General features: G+C 39.4%; 1 protein-coding gene across 1 annotated transcript; it reads left to right on the top strand.

Moving 5' to 3' along the window:
• Window positions 1-19401: 19401 nt before the first annotated feature.
• Window positions 19402-21129, top strand: GJD2 (gap junction protein delta 2; the record flags this gene model as incomplete). Its single annotated transcript, XM_084207582.1, has 2 exons — window positions 19402-19664; window positions 20286-21129. Exons 1-2 carry the CDS (start codon window positions 19594-19596, stop codon window positions 21127-21129), a joined length of 915 nt encoding a protein of 304 aa, XP_084063708.1. The 5' UTR covers window positions 19402-19593.
• Window positions 21130-21468: the final 339 nt, after the last annotated feature.

The raw sequence follows: 21468 nt of genomic DNA, 5'->3' as shown, positions 1-21468 counted from the left end.
TATTGTCTTTTGTTTTATTTCAAATATTTTTTGGTTGAAAAATGAGACTAAACCCCCTGGAATTTGGAAACTCCCATCAGACCTATGACTGCTTTTACTGCATCCATGTCCTAACTGATGTAGGCTTGTTAGCTCATGGTTTTCTATTAGTAACAATTTACACTTCATCGTTTTAATTTTGACACTTGGAACAAAAGAAGCAATATATTTCAAGGCTTATAAAGAAAAAGCCTTAGGGTAGACCTAAGTGGAACAAGTGAAAGGAAACCTCTCATACTCACTCACTCACTTTAGAAAGATTCTTCTGTCCCATTTATTGTAACCCAGACATTTTAATATTCATTTACTAAAAGCCAAAGCTTCTGTAAAAGAATTATGTTAATAGATTTAGAATGTGATTTATAAATAATTAGCTCAATCCTAAAGAGTCATGCAATTGTTTTCCATGGGCTATAAATATTTATGACAAAACATTAATTGAAACTGACAGCTTACTCATCTTCCCCGATCTCTTCAAAGCCCGAGATAAAGAAGTGAAGTCTTTATTGTACTAATGCACAAGAATAAAACTTCTGTTGTATAAACCCAGAATTGTTACAATCACAATTATTTTCACATCATCATTCATATATCTTAGGCACTTTTTAATCCTTAATCTTTGCTATCCTTTCTTTGCTACTTGACCCAGATACTGCAATCATAAGCTGCACACTTTCCATGGGCATTTGTGTTCTTCACCAAGACTTCTTATAACTGGGCTCTTCGACTTTTTTTTCAAAAAGTAGTAGCTAAAAAGGGAAGTACAGAATGATCTGGGACATTTTCATAAAAGTAATGGAACCAGTCAGTGTCTTAGTTTGAACTATGTAGAGACTGGAACATGCTCAAGTTTGATTTAGGATAGCAGTTAAAGCGTGTATCAAACTGTGTATGTAGTTAGTTAGCTGAGTTTCACTGGACCTGTTTGAAAAGATAAGACTTTATGCTAACTTTATAATCCAATGTTAATTAAAAAAAAAAATTTATACATTTGTTGGGAAACTTTCTGTTCCTCTTTGCTCTTATTTTCTTGAAAGGCATTAAAAATAGTCACTAGATGTGATCTGTAATTATATAAAACCAATTTTACTCTTTTCAAAAAGATGAAGATATGTAAGATATATTTAATGTTTGTCCCCAATTTACTTTTCATTAGGAGGCATTTTACTGGGGCACCACTGTAATTTCCTAGTATCCCCTTGCAATCAAAATATTAAAATATTTCCAGATATTGTTGGGGTTGGGCAGAGAAGTTGGATGGAATTGTCAAATGTAAAGAAACATGACATGTAAAACATTTTACAATACGGATATTCATTTAAACATTTTAGGCAAAAATGAAATTTTAGCGATACGAACATTTAAACATAAATGTGAAATACTCATTTTAATAGTGTATGCAGTATTAATGAAATGTTGCTGAAAATAGGCCTTTTCATAATGAAATACAACTTTATTAACCTGTGAATCTGTTAAGGCAAAGTCAACAGCCTCCACTGCTCTCAAGAAGATTCCCACCGAAGGTAATTATTCTGAAATTCATACCATGGTGAAATTTTTTGTGTCTTGAAAGCATGGGAACTCTTCCAGATGTCTGACCAACACAGAAGTTTGCCAATGACTTTTGCATATCGTTGTTTAGAACCATGGCACTTTTTTCACTTGGCTGGCTTGCTAATTTGAAAGTTTTGGCTGGGCAGAAAGGTTATCTCAGGTATTAGTGTCAATTAATAGGGTGATACTGGACATAAATTTCAACTAATTGGAGCTTAAAATGTTAAGCAAGTATGCAAAGGGCATGCTAAGTCAGCCCTGGTGGATGCCTGCCTTGACTGGCTCTGGCTGACAGGTCAGGAGTGGCAGGCAACAGTTGGCACCACACTCAGCTCTGATCAGGGATTCACTGCTGGGTGTGTGGGCATGAGCAGGGAATTGAAGGAAGCCACTGACTACAGGACTGATGGAAAAATTCCTTCCACAGGCATTTTGGGGTTTGTAATTCACAGTTTGTGGAAATAGATAGGAGCAGCTAGGATTGTACAAAATAGTCATGTGCTTGCATGTAAGTAGGACAGGACTAAAAAAAGTATCAATGCCTCACCCTTTTCCTCTTCTTACAGAGTTTTTCCAGATGCATTAATTTTTAGTGCAATTATCCCATATTTGGCCATTGAAAATTATGTATTCTCACTCAATGCAGCGAAAACTAGTCATTCATTCATATGGGAATTATAATAACTATTTCTGGAAGCAAAGCTAGATCTAAATTGATTGAGAGACATTTGAATATTAAGTCATAATCTAGGATTCAAAGTACTGATAAGACAGGCTACTGTTAAACTTTGCCTCCCGTTTACATTTTACAAGAATTAATGTGTTACACATTTGCCTGCAAAATGAAGATGGTGAAATGGGACGCTGAAACTAGCTACAGAGCACCTATATGAAAGGTAAAACTACTTTGGATATTTCCTTGAAAAAGGTGGATTTAAAAATATCAGTACCCAAGACTGCTGTGGTAAACAATCTTCACCTCTGAAACAGCTCACCTAATGAGGAAATTGACATTAATTTGAAGACTAAAGGAACCCAGCCAACCTGCACTGCTTTTGATGAGATGCCCTTTCAATGGAAGAACAAGAATAAATGTTTAGCCAAATTATCGATTCAACACACATATTTTGAAAAGCAGTGTGAACACGTGGCAAAACACTGTCTGCCACACACTGAAGGGTGTCTGGTTATTTGACTTTGCAGCTCCTTGCTGCTCTCTATGTAAAATGGAGAGGAAGGAATTCTGTGGAAGTCAGTCTGATGTGATTTTTAAGCTACATAAAGAAGCTTTATTCAGTAGGAAGGGCTAAAAAGTATTAGGAAATACTGACATACATCAGTAAGAGCTGAGGCAAAATCTTTTTCCCTCTTGTGGCAGCCAGGAAAACACTGCCCAGTACTTATGCTTTTGACTGAAAGGCATTGAGGTATTACCACTGCTGGCTGACCCTCAGATCTTACAGAAAACTTTCCTTGTAGACTGATGAGCACGTTGGCATTTGAGGAATATTGAGAATTACCATCAAAACACAATGCTTTTAATATCTGTACTAAGTACGTGCATCACTGCATCACTGTGATTCTGTTTAAAAACATGGATGATTTTTTTTTTTACAGGAAATAAAGAGATATTTCAGATGTTTGTTTGTACTTAAAGTTTCCTGAAAAATATTGGTAGCAAAGTCATAAATTTGACAGAGTTGTCTAGTTTGTACTAATCTTTTCTTAAAAGGCTGTTTTAGCTAAAGCGTTAAGAAAGTCAGCCTGGGGGGTAGCACTAATAGGAAAGGTTTTGGCTTGAATAATTGAATTCTGTAGAGTGATGATTTTTTTAATATAGGATGAGAGGGTTTTATACTTAGTCACATCAAGTGACTCTAAATATATGTGACAGTCAGATTAACCTACAATACTAACACTAAAATAGAAAAAAATAGATAAACTCCTGCTGTTTGGGTAAATGTAAATGAGGCTGGGCAGAGAATGATGCTTGCTTCCAGTAACAGCTGAATGCTGTCCTACCCTGAAGCAACCTGTGACAGAAGTCTCTGTCATTACCAAGACACGTGAAAGAGAATAAAATACTATAAAATTGAGTGATTATTAAATCTCACTCATTGCCTTTCAGAAAGAAGCAATTCAGGCAGTTAGTATACTACCAATTACCTTTGCTTTTTATCCTGAGGATGGCTACAATTGCTGAAACATATAAAGTAAGCAATCAGAAATGTTAATTATTGGAAGAATGTTCTAATGCTGTTATATATTTAAAGGATAGATTTAATTTATGATTAAGCTGTCCATTGTGAATAAAATTGGATGAAATTAATATAGTAGGCATTAGCACAAATTAATATATCTGGTGGCAATTTTACGTTGCCGTTATCCTAAAGGTAGAATTCACAAAATACAATATATATATGTTTCCTAAATACAGGGTAGTATGCTCTTGTGGAGGAGATTAATTGTATTTTAGAAACATTTTTTTAACCAGGATATATTTTTTCATACAGAGAAAAAAGTGGATGAGGCATAGCTTAAAGCTTTACTGACATCGATTTGTATAGCATGTAAATGATATAATAAGTCTGGGAAGGTACAAACAAGATGAAGGTAGCAAGGCAGTAAGAAAGAGCTTAAAGATTAGTTCTGAGTCTCTAAGCCCCTCAGGTTTAGATCACCAGCAAGGGTGATTAACATTGTCATTGACATTATCATTGTCAGCGATAATGAGGGCTACGTGCGCTTTCTTTCCAAAGGATCCCAAATCCCTTGGGAGTTACAGTGTGGCTTCTGGACATGTTTTTGAAAAAAAAAAAAACCACCAAAACGGTGGTGCTCAAAGGGAAACCAAGGAGCTCCTGAATGTTAGAGGGGCCACCAACTCCAGCTCTTCTAGAGAGAGTGGAAATGCAGCAGCACAGCGGCTCCTGGCACACAGGCATCCATCATCCCCCTCTGCAGCTCTCTGCAGCTGGTTGTGACAGCAAACAGGGGAAACGTGCAGCTGATTGCCTTCTGGGAAGGAAAGGGTCTGGGAGGCACATATTGCTGGGCCAGCAGTGGTGAGGAGATCTTCCACAGCATCCAGAAGCACAGTGATTTCACGGTATCTGCTGTCAAGGAAAGAACCAACATTTAGGGAACACAAGCCATATCCTCATATCCTCATGTAATAGATGAGTTCTGACACTAAATTTCACATTAAATCTTTTTTATGTTTAATTTTGATTATATAAATTATTTCCAAGACACAGACATCTATCTTCAGAAACAGTCACTGTTTTATATTAAAAAATCAAACCCCAAACCTAAAGAGAATAAGAACCATTAACCTTAAACACAAAAATTGTCTACTTTAGGTCTGTGTGTATATGTGTGTTTACAATGCTCTGATTCTCTGATAAGTCAGTGAGAAGAGTTCTTGCAGAACTGGAAATCTCAGCAGATTTTAAAGACAAACTACTGAATAAGTCATAAGAAAAAAAACTTTACTTCTTATATGTATATATTAGAAGCATATATATATATTTACAAATATATACACACACAGGCACATACATGCACACCAAAATATATTTTTACATATCTGTGCATATATATGCATACAAATATCTTCCCTAAGCCTTCTCTTTAACTGCAATGGAAGAGCATCTCTGACTTGGTAATCAGTTTTAGAGACCACATCTGTACCACACAGCAAATGGAAAGGAAAATATTTCTGATCAGAAACATCACAGAGGTATTTTAGTAAGATAAAACTGTGAATATTTTGTAGCCTTGTTCCTAAGACAGAAGTTAATTCGTGATTTATTTTTGTGCTCAGAGGAAAACCTCAGAACTTTGGAATTCTGAGATCAGAACTTAGGCATTTTTAGTGGCAATATGAAATACTCTTTCCTTCTTACAATCTACAGTCAAACAGTGTCACAGACATACTGTACTGCTGAAAGTGTAAAAAATGGCCAGAGAAAACTTTAGTGATGTCTGGTGCCACATTCTGCATTTTAATAGCTGCAGCAATGGTTTTCCAGACTTTTCCTTCTGATTGAACATGTTGTCACCTGTTGTGATCAAACTTTTTCTGCCATTTCAACTAAGATTGTGAATTCTGTCCATTGTACTGGCACCTAACAAAAATAGGAAACTACATCCTGACTTTAATTTTGTAAATAAAAAGCAAGTGAAATCATCAGGAATAGTAAGTATCCTGCAGGCTCTTCCTTTTGCAGAAGATATTCAAAGAGTCCCATTGCTTATGCAAAGCAAATATCTTGCCATTGAAAGTGCTGTAAGGCTATTTCTTGTTTAGAGAAATTATACAGATAGTGATTGTGCAGTCTCCTAATAGGGTCATGTGGTGACAGAGGGACAGTGGGTGCTATTAAAAGCTTGACATTTATCACTCACAGTGTTTAAATTTATCATGGAATTTGTGGCATTTGCCAATCTAAGTATAGAGAATGCCACAAATACCACAGAACAGATAAATACTGCCATGCAAAATCCAACAAAGTGCTGGTGGTTCTTTGTTAAATCTACAGCACTTTGCATTCTAGAAATGCACTGCAGGTGCTACTGGCTGGAATTTCTCTGTATGAAAACAGAAAATAATGTTTGTTATGATTTTCTTTTTCTTTGTTTTGACTACTTATATTAAAAGGTTTTAGGTATAGGAAATTTTTCTCTGTGCCTGTTTGTAGCCTCCAGAGAAATAGAGTCCTTCTCTAAGTTTTAGTGTCCTAAAGCTAACAAAAAACAGATCAGAGAGTAAAATTTTATTTTATAGTTTAGTGGTGATATTTGGGCAAAGGTTGGATTTGATGATCTTGGAGCTAATTTCCAACCTTTATGATTCTATGATGCTATGGCATATCATTTACACAGAAAAAATATACATGACAGTAATATGAATTTTATGAAATGTTCTATTGGAAAATACATTATGCAACTTGTGATGAACAATTGTGGAATTCCTGTTGGAAAAAATGACTTTTGTGCAGATAGTTGTTCTCTAGGACTCTGAGGATGGTTGAGCTCTAGGACTTTAGAGCTCTGTCTAAGTCTTGAAGGACAGAATTGGTATAATCAATCACACTGTGCACTTGCTCTAAGAAGCACACAAAAGCCATCATTATTTTCTTTGCAATAACTGCAGAAGGCATTAAGATAATATAGTGTTGAACAGAGCTATATTTTCTTCACCTAACAAAGCATCTTTAATGGTTGGTGGTAGAGGAGATAAAGGCTTTGCCATTGTTTTATGAGTTTAGGTTTATGGAGTCCAGGCACCCAAATCCAACTTGTACCTTGGAAGATATTGTTTCTTGTCCTCTCTTTCCCAAGCTCTCAGGGTGAACATGTCATGGACAGCTGCTCTCAAGCCACATCAGCAGGTGCAGTTCTGTCCCTGCTTGGCTGGAGGAGGTGTTGTGGTGCAAAAGCAACCATTCTCTCTAAATTGTGTAAAGGGTGCTTTGCTACAGCTGAAGAAATTGAGGCAAAAAGTTGAAAGAATGTGTCCATAGTTGAGACCAAGTTCTTCGTCTTTGGCAATGATGTGTGCTTGATTCCTTAAGGGGATTCTAACCTCATAGAACAACCCTAAGCCTAGAGTTCCCTGCCATGCATCTATTGAGACTGGCTATTTGATTATCTCTTAAATTTTTGACCTCATCTGGTTACAGCAGATGGCACTGAAGAGTATATAATGAAATTCCTGGGCTATCAGCAAGACCTGTGTGTCACAAATCACTCCTGCTGTTAGTTCATGACGTGAACTCTTCACCTTCATTTGCTATTCTCTTCCAAATTCCATGGTCTTTCTAAAACCACAATTTGCCTGCTGAAAGCAATGGAGGGAAGTAGGCTAGGGAAAGAGGGTACTGTATCCAACTTCAGCCATTTCTGTAATGCTTTAAAATTTACACAAATTTACCTTTTGAAAAATCTCTTGAAGAGTCTAATGTATTTTGCTTCAGTGAGTATTTCTTTGGAGGACTAGAACTTCAGACATACCTTAAATGTGCAACTAAAAGGCTGCACTATATTCTTAGGTCCATAAAAAAAAAAAGAAAAGAAAAAAGGGCCAAAATCTCAGGTCAGATAAATCTAAACACTGCTCTTGTTCTGAAGCTGATGATACTAGTAGGGCTGTCTAAAGCAGGTGAAGGTATGGCCATTTTCCAGAACAGATTTTTTTCCTACCTACGCTGTTAATCTCCTGTGCATCCTTTCAATCAGCAGCTAAAAAGAATCAAGTGGATTTTTGTCCCTGTGAAAGGGCATTTTGTGTGGATATTTCCCACTGAGTGATTCAATCTAGATTCTAGTGCAACCTTATGCCTACCTCTGAATATATTCTCTGACTTCTGAAGAGATTATTTTCATAATAAATATCATAAATAAGAAACACTTCTCTGCTCTCTTAACTTAGAAGGCAATAATACCCAGTCCCAGAAGACCACTTAGAATTTGGGTTATGTACTTCTTTAACTTTGCTTTTTCTGTGTGTATTGTGATTTGATTTTCTTATCCACACATTCACTTAATGAAAAATAGAAATATTTTAGCAATTTAATTACAGCCATTGTAGCAGCATGCTTGATTTTTTTCAGAGGCAGCTGTGGTAGGTCTCTCCAGGACAATCACCATGCCTTGTGAAGCAAGTATGTTGGCATTTTCTAGGTCTGGAAAGACTGTTTTCCCCTGCTGCTGGGAAAAGAACAATTAAATATCTTTAATTTAATTCTTTTGATATATACACTTGATATATTTCTCTGAACAACCCTCCCAGTAAAAAGAAAGCATAGCATCTTATTTATGAGGTCAAAATCAATGTCTTTACATTATACTTGCTCCCATCCCAACCTTCAAAACTGAAGAAAATCACATTATCGAGAAGGGCTGATCGTAAGAATGACCTTTCAAAAGGGGAAACTCAGCCCCAGCTCCCTGTTTGAAAATGTTTCTATAGTCATGGTGCAGGTAGGAGGCTTGCCACCCAATTTTCTTTATCTTGTTGGCCTCATTGTCTTTCAGAGTGAAACACGTGGTGTTAAGTTGTATTTTCCATTCAGCAGAAGCTGTGCCTACACTGTGTGTGTGACTCATCCACCTGTCTAGTTGGTGTTCTTTGGATTAATTGATCTATCTTTGAGCTCATGTTTTCTCTCATGTTTTGTTTGGTTTTCTGGCAGTCATATTTGGATTTCACACATTTATTTTTGCCGTGCCTTGTGCCTTCAAGCCCGAGGTACAGTTTGCACTGACATTGCAGGTAGCATGGCTTGGGACTTTGATAACTAGTTGGGGTAATTAAACTAAGTATGCTTCACAAACATTTATTAAAGCCCCGTGGGACTGGCTGACATTTTTTTTCTCTTCCCCATTGCACTAGCATTCCTGTGAGCCTTTTCCCTTTGTAATACAGTTTCTGTCCCAAGGCTGATGCCTCATGCCAAGGAAATAGATAAAATGATGAAATGTATCAAAAAACACTAATGAAACAAAGCAGATCAATAATTTATCCATGCTTTTTTTTTTTTTTACATATTACTGATTGAGATGCATTTTAAACAGATGAAGCCTTTAAGTGCTTATCAGAAAATACTTTAATTGCCTTGCTTGATTTTTGTCCCTTAAAACTGTAGGATGGATATACTTACACAGTGAAACCAGGGCTGGAAACCAACTGATTTTTCTATTTTTTAAGATCAGGAGAGGGTCTGTTTTGAGAAAACACTGGGGTGCTATGTCTCACCATGGCATCTTGAAACTCCTATCTGAGAGCTGTGTGTAATTGTCATCTATTTTAAGCATTGAAAAATCTTAGTTAAATTGAAAGCTTGGGAGTCCTAGTCCTTCTGGCTTTTTGGTTCACTGTAAATCCTGTTTTCTTTTTAGGCAAAGGGAAGTCTCTGGGGTGCAACAAGTCCTTCACAGATTCATTCTTAGAATTTTCCACCAGGAAGAATGTGTTTCATCCTGCCTCTGTGCAGTAAATGAGGATGGGGAGAGTTACTGTCCCACATTAGGAGGCATGACCTCCTTATGGGCTTGAATACAGTGTGAGTGACTCTGTCTTGAGGAATTTCTATGTGAGATGGAGATATTATGTAGAGGGTTTTTGAAGAAAATGTATTTCTTTTATTGTGTTTTGGCAGGTACAGACATATAAACATACAGGTGTAAGAGATGCTTGAAAACCTGGAAAAAACCCCAGAAAACATAGGTAAAACTTGATTTGTTATTGGCAATACATCTTAGTAACTGGCAAAAAATCAATAGCTGGTAAAAATGCTTAAAATATAAAATATTTATCCGTTTGCATGTAAACATAAATGTATGACATTCACACTCTGTTGCATCCCTTGAAGTTCAACTGACAAATATTTTAAAGACTCTGTGGTTCAGGCTCTGGTTTAGGTGTTTAGCCTCACGAGAGGTGTGTGATGTAGGCTGTGTAATGCAGCCCTTCAGCTTCTCAGCTGATCCTCAGCAAGGTGTGGAGCTGGGCAAGCACAAGTGGGAAATGTATCCAGGGATCCAGGGAAATGCATCCAAGAGATGCTTGGTGCTGCTGGTAAGGTGAGCCAGCCTGCCCACCCCAGGCCCCAGCTCCTGGGAATGTTGTAAAGATGTGGACAGATGGATGGAAGATACATCTCTCCATGCTCTTCCCTACTTATAGTACAGACACAGCTTTAGATTAGTGAAGTCATGAAGCAAGGGACCATGACAAATTATCTTTTCCTTTTTTTTTTTTCCTATAAATCAGTGATAGCTTGGTTAAGTTGATCAAAGGAAAACAATCCTCATGTTCTTGCAAGAAAAGTGTGAAAGAGGTTGCAAACACTGCAGAACAGAATTTCTAAATCTAAAATGCCAAGTAAATATTTGATTCAAATGAGGACAGATTTGCATTGGATGTACATAAATCAGTGCAGCCCTTGAGCAACTCAAACCTATGCAAGAAATTATGTGGGTTTCACTGTCATCTAGAAAAATAAACTGTAGCTTCCAATCTATAGTGACATTACACATAATGCTGATTTGTCCTTTTCTTAAAAACACAGAAATAAATCACACCCATTTGCAGCTGTCCTACAATGTTTCATGAATGATTGAATTTATCTTTTTCTCTTGCTGTGTCACAGATTCCTGCATAATAGTTGAAAGTACACAATTTCTAATAGATTCTGAAAAATATAGTTTCTGAAAAATATAGTTATGAGTTGAATATTTCAGAACATGAAATATCTTGCAAAATCCATAGGTAAGCATTCAATTTCCTGTGGGATAAGAGAAATTGATATTCTGAATTTGATTTTGCTCCATTTTGAAATGGAAACATTACAAAAATTTAATTAAATACTCATCCTGGAAATCTTTTTCTTTAGGAAAGATTAACAAATGGTGTTATGAAAACAAAGCATGTTGCACAGCACTGAGCAGATGCTGTTTGTTAGTAACAGTTGTGGAACTCACAAAAATGCCAGTTTTAATCACCACCTGTGAAATTTCAGATGTGCATTACTGGGATGGGTCTGAGAAAGTATTCTGGCTCTATAAATTGGTAATTTCCAGTAAAAATGTGTAGCTCTATATACTAGATTAAAGAGTCTAGACTAAAAAACTGATACTACTGAATATTTATAAACTTACATTAATTTGAAAATAACTAAAAAAAATATTTAATGACCTTTACAAAATACATAAGATCTCTTTCTCAAATCCATGACTATATATTCTTAGTCCATATATACTAATGTCACTGAAAGCCAAAATTCAATGGCTTTTACCTAGGATCTTACCTGGGACAAAGTCTAAAATCTTGAGGAATTTAAATATATTTTCCCCACAGAACCAATTTAACTCACTTCAGTAATCTCATAGAAGAGGATTCCCAGAGAATTCCTATGGATGGGTTTGCCTTTGCTTAATCCAGACACTCTTCCCTAACACATTCCTCACATGCACTATGGGGGACATAATCCCCATCTGTGGTAAGCAGGTTCTGACTGAGCAGGGCCAGCTCCAGAGGTGGAGCCTGTAGTGTTAACTAATCTTCACTAAATCTCAATGTTTGAAAGTTCCACCACCCACTACTTTCAGTGTGGTTTTTAACACTCCATTGTACCACTCAGTTTTCCCAGAGGCCAACACATGGTAGAGAACATGACATCCCCAATCCCACTCTCTGGCCCAGGTGTTTATGAGGTTATTCTGAAAATGAGTCCCATTGTCCAGCTCAATTCTTTCTGGAGTGCTGTGTATACACAGGGCTTGCTTTTCGAGGCCCAGCATGGTGCTCTGGGCAGTGGCATGAGGCACAGGGGAGGTCTCCAACCATCCTGTGGCTGCTTCTATCATGGTCAGCACATAGCACTTGCCTTGGCTGGTTTGGGGAAGGGTGATGTAGTCAATCTGCCAGGTCAGTCTCCCCATACTTATTTTTTTTTACCATTATTTTTTTACCATTATTTTTTTACCATTATCCCCCACAACCCACTTGGCCTGATTGATTGCAGCACATGTTTCACAGTCATGGATAATCTGGGAGATACTGTCCATGTTTAAGTCCACCCCTCAGTCATGAGCCCCATCTGGATGTTGAGCCCCTAATGACCTGAGGTGTCATGGACCCACCAAGCCAGAAATACTCACCCTTATGTTGTCAGTCCAGATCCACCTGAGACACTTTAATCTTGGCAGCCCAATCCATTGCCCAACTCTTGGGCACATGCTCATCCCTTGATGTACTTTTACAGCCAACTTCTCTGCCTTGCCACAATTCAGTAGCCCAGAAGGTTTCCCTCTGTGCTGCCAATTGGTCTTTTTCCATCCATCCCTCCAGCCACCCACCCAGAATGTTTGCTACTATTTGTCCTACAGTGTAGAGGTGGAGCACTGGCCATTTCTCTTGTTCAGCGATGTGCAAATCCAGCTGGATGGCTTTCAGCTCTGCATCCTGACTTGATCCACCTTGCCCCTCGATAGTTTCTGTCTCACCTCATCAGACTCCCCAGCCAGGACACACGTGCATAAATACACACATTTGTGCACCCATGAATATGTATTTATACCTTATGTATCTGGAATAGAATTAATATCAAATATATTCCACAATTTCTTGTTACAACTGTAGAATCTTTGGATGACAGAAGGATTAAAAACCCTCTGCATTTCTTACTGAGCTCCTGCTTTTCGCTCCCATTCACTGACATAGTTTACTTTCAAGTCAATCACTTGAATGCCCTAGTTATTTCAAGGGATTGTTTCAGCCTGGCTTCTGAAGGGAAGCTTTAATGTAATGTGAATTCCCTTCTGTGGCTGGTGAGATGAGGAGGGAGAGGACAAGAGTGGGGGCACCAGGAATGCTGAAGACATATGGTGGTGTAACAATCAAAACAAAGGAAAAGAACTCCTCGGTAAATCACGTCATCGGACTGAAAGCAGCTGGGAGTACAGAGATTCAGCATTTGGTTGAGGACAAATGTAGACAGGGCAGAGATAAGCAGTAGGTCTGAAAAAAGTGCTTGATGTAATGCATTCATGCTGAAATACTGAAGCATGATTTCTCATACTTTATTTTCTTTTTTTTTTTTTTTCCTTTTTTATGGAATAGGAAAAGCAGCAAAATGCTGCCAGGAATTCCAGTAGAGAGGACTCTTTTCTTATTACTGGATCTCATTTTTCTGTTGTTCTGGATATTCTGAAGCATTCAATAACTTTCTCAAAATTCATATTCTGCCATAAGAAATGTTAAAATGTTCTAGTATAAATATTTTCAAGATTTTAAAATTCTAGCACATCAAAAGCCAGTGGGAATTGCTATTAGTACAATGAAAATTTACTACCACAGGATGGAGATATTATGATATAAAATAAATTTTTAAAGGTGTTATTAAAGTTAAATTTAATAATGTTTCTTCTGATGAAAATTTGTAACTCTTTTTGATGGAAAAGAGAAAAATAAGGTTTGCCAAAGTGAGTCTAACAATATTCTGCATTGGCTCTAGCATACTGATGGTGTAATTGGCTGGTATTTTACCACAATGCCCTAATCAGTTATATTAGGCTACATTTATTTTGTAATACATATCTTTGAAGGAATAGACTCTAGGAATAAAATCATTTGTTCAAGAGTGAAAAATTTTCACTCCCATATTGAATTAATTATTATATTATTATATAATTTTTTTTTTATCCTCAAAATGTGTACTAAATCTGTTTCTAGAGGAATCCTTCATACTCTTTTCTGTCCAAGGTATTTTTGAAAGTCTCTTTCATTAGTGTATATGCAAACTTAAGAAAACTGAAACAAAAACTCACATAAGACTGACTTACAAATTTACACTTAAGTCATCATAGTCCATGAAATTGCATCAATGGATGTTTGGATGCTTTAGCACAATGTGAGTGTTTTTTGAGATTGGTGAGAGTCAGAAAGGAAACTCAACCGACTGGCAGCAGATTATCTGGTCAGTAGAATATTTTACTTCTTTTGTATTTCTTTGCAGAGCCTGTCAAGTAATAAGTATTTGTTTCAAAGATATTTTCCTTCCCCTGGCTGCATCCTACCTGCAAATAAATCTGACTTTGCAAGCAGTGCAAATGCTGCTGCATTAGGAGCTGTAAATATGCCAGAAGTAAATGCAAGTGTAATTCACTACATAGGTCCAAGTTATTTAGGAAATTGATTTGAGCTGTTAATTTGTGCACAGAAAGGTCCCTGTGGACAGCTTACAAGAGCCCCATGAAACTTAGGTGATTTTTTTTCTGTCGGGAAATAAAATATTCTGTAACTAAAAAGTATGATACTTAATTTTTTTTTGTTAAAGCAGTTCTATTTTGATATTTTAAATGCCCTAGGTTCAGAAGATTGTGGAATATTTACTTAGTACCTGCCCCCACTGTGAATGTTTCTTATGGCAGCCCCCTTACCCCCTTGCAAGAATAGTTATGGAGCTTCAACAGGACTTATGAACCCTCACTTTCGAAGTTCATGACTATTCATAGATTTATTCCTTCTTCACTGATTACATTCTTTATTTTCCTGAATAGCTTTCCATCTATTGCAATCTTAATTTGTAGATATAGACCTCTGATGCATAATAGAGTCTTAATTTGATCATTAAGTTAACCGAGTGTTTTGTCTGTTTGTGCATTACAGGAAACCCTGAACTCAGTGCTCTTGGCACTGCTACTGTCAAGCATGGAGCACATAAATGCAGGCTCTATTCCATGCTCACCACAAGGACCACAAGAGCCCACCCTGTGACTGACAGCTTTGACACAGACTGGATGGGAAGAGTGTGCTACCTATTACTTGGCAGCAAAATGTGTATTCTTGCAACACTGCTTTCTCTCATGAAGGACTGAAGTCATTAGCATTTGGGAATTCATTACTTTCAAAACTGCAGGAAAAATACACTTTCTCTGCTGTGATAGACTAGAGTTATCTTTTGAGGGAATTTCATTTGAGAAAAAGACATGGAGAGGGATTTCTTACTAAGATCTACATTCAGCAGCTAACTGCAGATAGAATTGTACTCATACAGTGGGGAGGGAACGGCCACACAAATGTTCATTTTAATGAGAGAGAAAGTGTAGGTAGAAGCAGATGACCTAGATGATTTTATGAATAAAAGATTTAATCTGATGCAATCATTTCATTAATACACACATGGCACCAAATGAAAACAGAGCATAGCAGATGGCTATGAGAGGTCTTAAAAAGACATTTTCAGTTTAGTAGCTAATGACTTAGATTTCATGGACTACACCAAATACTATCAGAAGCAAGACATTTATCATACCAGTCTTCCAAGAATTTTCTAAAGCTTTATGAAAGTAATTCTGAAAAATCTCTATTTTTGACACTAGTTCGAAAATGCAGTCACATTATATATTATACAGCTATAGGGCTGCGTAATTTTTTCACAAAAACTGTTGAAAGAAAACTCCATTATTTTCTTTATTAGTAGCCTATATTTATTTGACTTAATTTTAATTTCTTTCGTTCATTTGCTTCAAGTTTGCTACAAATGGTGGAAATAGAGGTTTCCAATGTAAGAATGAAATATGGTCATTTGCCATGCAATTTTAGAATATAAATATGACATATATTCATATGCTATGATGATGGATCCACTGCAAGCAGCTTCAAAAGATTGCATTGAGGGAGATTGTTGGCATAGTGCTAATAATTGATTCGATTTGTTTTAAGATAAAATATTTGGTGTAAATTTAGAATGAATGTGTGACTTTAAGAGGAGGCAGTGAGTGTGGAACGCTCATGTAAGATCTGCATTGTGTTTTTACATTAGTAAACCTCAGCAGGGAAAGCAGTGAAGCAGGGGAATAATGCTGTTTAGCACACTGTAGTACAGCACTGGCCATGTGGCTACCTCATCCTGACCCTGTCATGTCATCCACATCCAGGTTGCAGGGGGTCTGACAGACAATCCAAATGTGTCAGCTCTGCTCTCAGTCTGTTCTGCTCCATCCTTGAGGAATGTGAATCCTGCAGGACTTGATTGCTCTCCAGACCCTTTACAAAACCAGATCAGGGCAAAAGGGCTGGATTTCTTAGAGAGAATCTGGCCTACAGCTTCTTATAGACAGATTAACCTCGGTTTGGCTTCAAACTGAGGACACATACAGTCTCATTCTTCAGGCCTAATCCAAGATCAACTTAGTCTACATTACTTCATCAGAAATTAATATCACGGCACTGGCATCTTTGAACACATGCAGACTGAATTTCCTTTTGCAAGGCTTGTTTGAGATCCTGTTAGGAATGACATGAATTATGCTGAATTTGGATAGATCAGGAATACTTATTCTCTTTGACTGCAAAGCATGAGGAACAAAAATATACCCTACCACCCAAAAGCCTATGTGTGGCATAGCAGGCTGATTTTTTTTCCTTTCTATGCAACAGATAAAAATATTGAACAAGACAAGCTTGTCTCTGTTGCAAACTGTTATCGCTGCTTCGTTAGGAAGCAGTTCTTCGTAAGCCAGGAGATATAAAGTTTGATAATCCTGAATGCTTTTGAATGAAATGTAAGCATGGCTTTCCAATCTGAATGTGCAATACACATCCACAGCATTTTTGGCAGCCTGCTGCTCTGCAAATCCTGGCTTTACCATTGGCTGAAGCATTCAGGGGAATGGTGTAAAAACTAAGATGAACCTTTAGAAGCTGAAAATCTTCTTATGTCTCCAACTTACAGTCATGACTATACATAGTCTGAGCACTTTTTGATTTAGACAATTTGTCAGACAAGTCCAGAGGTTGCTGTTACTCACATAAAGGATAATGGAAATGCAGTTAATTGCATTCTTCATACGCTTTTCACTGTTGTGTAAAACATTCAGGAAACATCACATTGATTCTTATTACTTCTATTTTGACAGCAAGTCAGGCCTCAGATAAAGGATAGAAATTCATAGCCTCAGAAATCGTGCATGTAAATTTGAGGTATAGAAACTTCCTTTGAAATTTTTTAGCCACGTAAAATGAATGTTGGCCTTCTCACTGAATTTTTTTTTCAAAACTCACCAAGGTCAGAAGTCCTGTACATTTTCTCAAGAGAAAGGCCAAGTATCCTGTGTGTGAATGTGGGGTTGCAGAGTGGCATATGAGGTTACTGCTGAAAGAGGAGATGTGAGGTATTCCAGAATGAGATCCCACTCCTGTAAAAGAAGGTCTGAAAGAATTTAACTTTAAACCATTTTTAAATCAAAAGCAATTTAATAACAATGTTTACATGTTTTCAGTATTCATTTATGATATTTCTCCTCCTTGTCTTCATGACTGGGCTCTCAGGAACACAGAAAACACTGACTGTTAATTAATAGACCAGTTTTTGATATGATCAGAATGTAATTCCTTTTCATTTAAGGGTCCTAAAAGCTCAGATAGAGTTTTCTATCCCAGTATCAGGGAACAGCTTTCCTTTGTAGAAATTCTGTTATTTATCTATGAACCAAAATCTTCTCTCCTCTCTTCAGTAACTTCCATTGTGGGTTTTCCCTCTGTTTGGTGTGCTAAATAGGATTATCATCATTAGCTTCTTAGCATATTCCCTGCCCTCTCTCCTTCTACTCATGCCTTACTGCTTCCCTTACTGCTTTGATTTCTCTCTTTTTCAGATCCATCTGCAAACAGACAATTCTGGTTTACATGAGACACTCAGTTGTCAGGGTAGCTAGATAGATACCACAGTCCTCTTAAAACCAGACAAACCATACTCCAGCTTCTTCTTTTCAGCTTTGGTGTTGCAGCAGCAATTTTTAGAATTTTAATAATAAACAAAAAGCCAAAGACTCTTGACTGGGAGAGAATAAAAATCTCTCAATTTCTGTGCGGAATTTCTGTGTATTCACTGATCCTCTCTTGTTTGATACTTTCCTAATTCAATCAGTCAACTGACCCAGTATCATGTGAAGCAGAGACCATCTGCATAGTCCAAATGAAAAGACAACAAACCTTGGGGAGTCTAAAGCATACAGATGCCTTCTTGCACAGATGAAGCATGGTCCCATTTATTCAGAAAACACTTAACATCTTTATAACATGGAATTAGTTCATGAGCTGAAAAAAAAATGAAAAAAAGGATGACACTATTTATTATGACTTATGCAATTCTGCTTTAGAAATAATTTGGTTTTACTGACAATGGTAGGAATATTATGATAAGACTGATAAGGATTTTCCTTATGTTGTTCTTTAATGAGATTAGTTGAGCAGGTGTGAAGGTTTACTTGATTATTTTGTAAATATACAGAATACAAGAACATATTTTACACTGCTTCACTGGAGAAGTAAATTCCAATTGGTACCAATGTTTTGTGTGGAAATGTTTGGTGATGTCTCAGGTACAGTCTGTAAGGGTATCTGTAAAATAAAAAAACCCCCTATTTTAAATACAGTTGTTTATGAGAATAAAATATGTGGACTGATTATAATGCAGGGATTTATTCAAGCTACTTTTTTCTTCTACTGTTTAGAGATGCTTTGCATGAAGAGTTGGCATCTTTTCCAGCATAAATACAATCTTAGTCTCAGAATTCTCTGAAACGGGTATAAATGAGCTTCATTTCCCCGCAGTGATTCTTATAACTGTAATCAGGGGAGAATAAAGATGTAATTTGAAGTCAAATACCTTCCAGAGCTTAGCAGTTCTAACAAGTAAGGTCACTGCTGTATTCCACCGCCGTTTTGATCTCTAGGAGTGAGGCAAAACCCAGCAACCCCTGGGGACCCCCGGCCAGGGGCCCGTGCCTGGAGGGGCCGCCGTGTCGCGCTCCCGCCCTAGAGCAGCGTTTCGGACGGGCAGCCGGGGCAGCTCCGGTGCCGGCGGGGCTGCGCTCCCGGGCGGAGCGCGGGCTGTGCCGGCGGGCGGGGGCGGAGGGGCAGCGGGCGCCCGGCCGGGGCGCTCCGGCAAGGAGGCACTCGGCTGCACAATGAGCCTCGTGCCTGCCGGGGCAGCCCTTCCTCCGCCCTCCCTCCTCCTCCTCCTCCTCCTCCGTTTATTTATTTCATTTATTTTTATTGCATTTATTCGTTTGTATTCACCGGAATAATAAAAATGAGAAAATCCGAGCGCTGCTTTTGGCTGCTTTCCACCAACCTGTCAGTGACGCAAGCGGAGACTACTTAAAGGCAGATTAGAGGCAGCAAGACATTAAAGCCAACCTTCCTCCCTCCACGCCGCCGGTCCGCCCGCCGCGCCGCGCCACGAGCCGAGCGGGCCGGGCCGGTGGCGGCTGCCGAGCCGAGCCGAGCCGGGAACCCTCGGCAGGGCTGCCGCCTCCAGCCGCCCTCCCGCCACCGGACTGCGGGCAGTAGAGACGGGCTGCTCTTCGGTTCGTTTTCCCTCCCCCGAAAAAAAAAAAAAAAAAAAAAAAAAGGAGGGGTGAAAAAAGGCAGAAGTGAAGAGATCCCCTACGCTTGCCAAAGTCTTTGTCTCCGGATGAACAGCGATGGGGGAATGGACTATTCTAGAGAGGCTACTGGAAGCTGCCGTGCAGCAGCATTCTACTATGATAGGGAGGTAAGGGTCGCGGCAGAGCTCCGGGGAGCACGGGGGGGATCCCCTCCTGTCCGAGCCGGACGGCCGGGAGGTCGGCGGCGCACGGTGGGTCCCTTCGGCCGGGCTCTTTCGGGGTGTGCCTGGAGCTCGCGTGTGCTGTGTGTGTGTGTGTGTGTGTGTGTGTGTGTGTGTGTGTGTGTTGGGGAGGCTGGTATGCGGCACGGGGCGCGGAGGCGCGGGGACACCGCAAGCGCCGCCGTCCTTGTCCCCGAGGAGCCAGGGGGCACCGGACGGTCGTCGGGGAGACCCCGCTGCCATCGGGGTGCCGCTGCCGGCGCAGCCCCGCTCCTTTCGCGGCCGTGCTCTCGGGGCCCCAGGGCCCGTGTGACCGCCCTTCGACCGAAGGGGCCGGGCGGGGGCCAGCGCTGACCTCCGGCCGCGGTCTGTGGCACACGGCCGCGCCGAGGCCGTGCCGCACAGCCTGCACAGCCCCCGAAAGCGGGGTCGGCTCGAGGTGCGGGGGTCGGTGCCCGTGTCGCGGCCGGTGCCGGTGCGCGGTGCCGCGGCGCCGGGGCCCGGTCAGCACTGGACAGCTCCCGGCCGCGCGGCGGCGGCGCGCACTGACGGGCTTCTCTGTTGCAGGATCCTGCTGACCGTGGTGGTGATCTTCAGAATTCTCATTGTGGCCATTGTAGGGGAGACGGTGTACGATGACGAGCAAACGATGTTTGTCTGTAACACGCTGCAGCCAGGCTGCAACCAGGCTTGTTATGACCAGGCTTTCCCCATTTCTCACATAAGGTACTGGGTGTTCCAGATCATCATGGTGTGCACTCCCAGCCTGTGCTTCATAACGTACTCCGTTCACCAGTCTGCTAAACAAAGGGAACGGAGGTACTCCACTGTCTTCCTTACCTTGGAAAGGGACCAGGATTCAATGAAGCGTGAGGACAGTAAGAAAATCAAGAACACGATTGTCAATGGGGTGCTGCAAAACACTGAGAACTCCACCAAAGAGGCAGAACCAGACTGCTTAGAAGTGAAGGAAATCCCCAATCCTGCTATCAGAACTACAAAATCAAAGATGAGGAGGCAAGAAGGCATTTCTCGATTTTATATCATCCAAGTGGTCTTTCGAAATGCCCTAGAGATTGGATTCTTAGTGGGACAGTATTTTCTGTATGGATTCAATGTCCCTTCCATGTACGAATGTGACAGATACCCTTGCATTAAAGAAGTAGAGTGCTATGTTTCTAGACCCACTGAGAAGACTGTATTCTTGGTATTCATGTTTGCTGTCAGTGGGATTTGTGTGGTGCTTAATTTGGCAGAACTGAACCACTTGGGCTGGAGAAAGATCAAAATGGCAGTGAGAGGAGTACAGGCAAAAAGGAAATCCATATATGAAATCAGAAATAAGGACCTGCCAAGAATGAGCATGCCTAACTTCGGCAGGACTCAGTCAAGTGACTCAGCTTATGTGTGAGGCTGTGACAGAACTGAAACACTGTGCCAGGTGGAACAGACCCAGATACCATTAGAGAAAGGTACATTGCTTAGGCAAGCATTTTATCAAACCACCAAGAAAGCCATTAAGGTATTGGATCTCCACTTACTGAACTAGCTGCAAAATGCAGCGCTATATAAAAGACTGAAAAAACAGCTCTAAAACCATGCTTGACCTAGCCTTACAGCACAGCTACTATTATTCCTACTTTTCTTTCTAATGATTGGGTTTTATCTGTCAGTGAAGCAGCTTTTTGGTCGTCATTAGGATGTTTACAGTTTGAACTGTCTAATTGTTGTAAATGTGTAGAATGTTCAT

This window comes from Fringilla coelebs (assembly GCF_963513975.1).
Source record: "Fringilla coelebs genome assembly, chromosome: 6".
NCBI lineage: Eukaryota > Metazoa > Chordata > Aves > Passeriformes > Fringillidae > Fringilla > Fringilla coelebs.
This window is presented reverse-complemented; position numbering and strand designations above follow the sequence as displayed.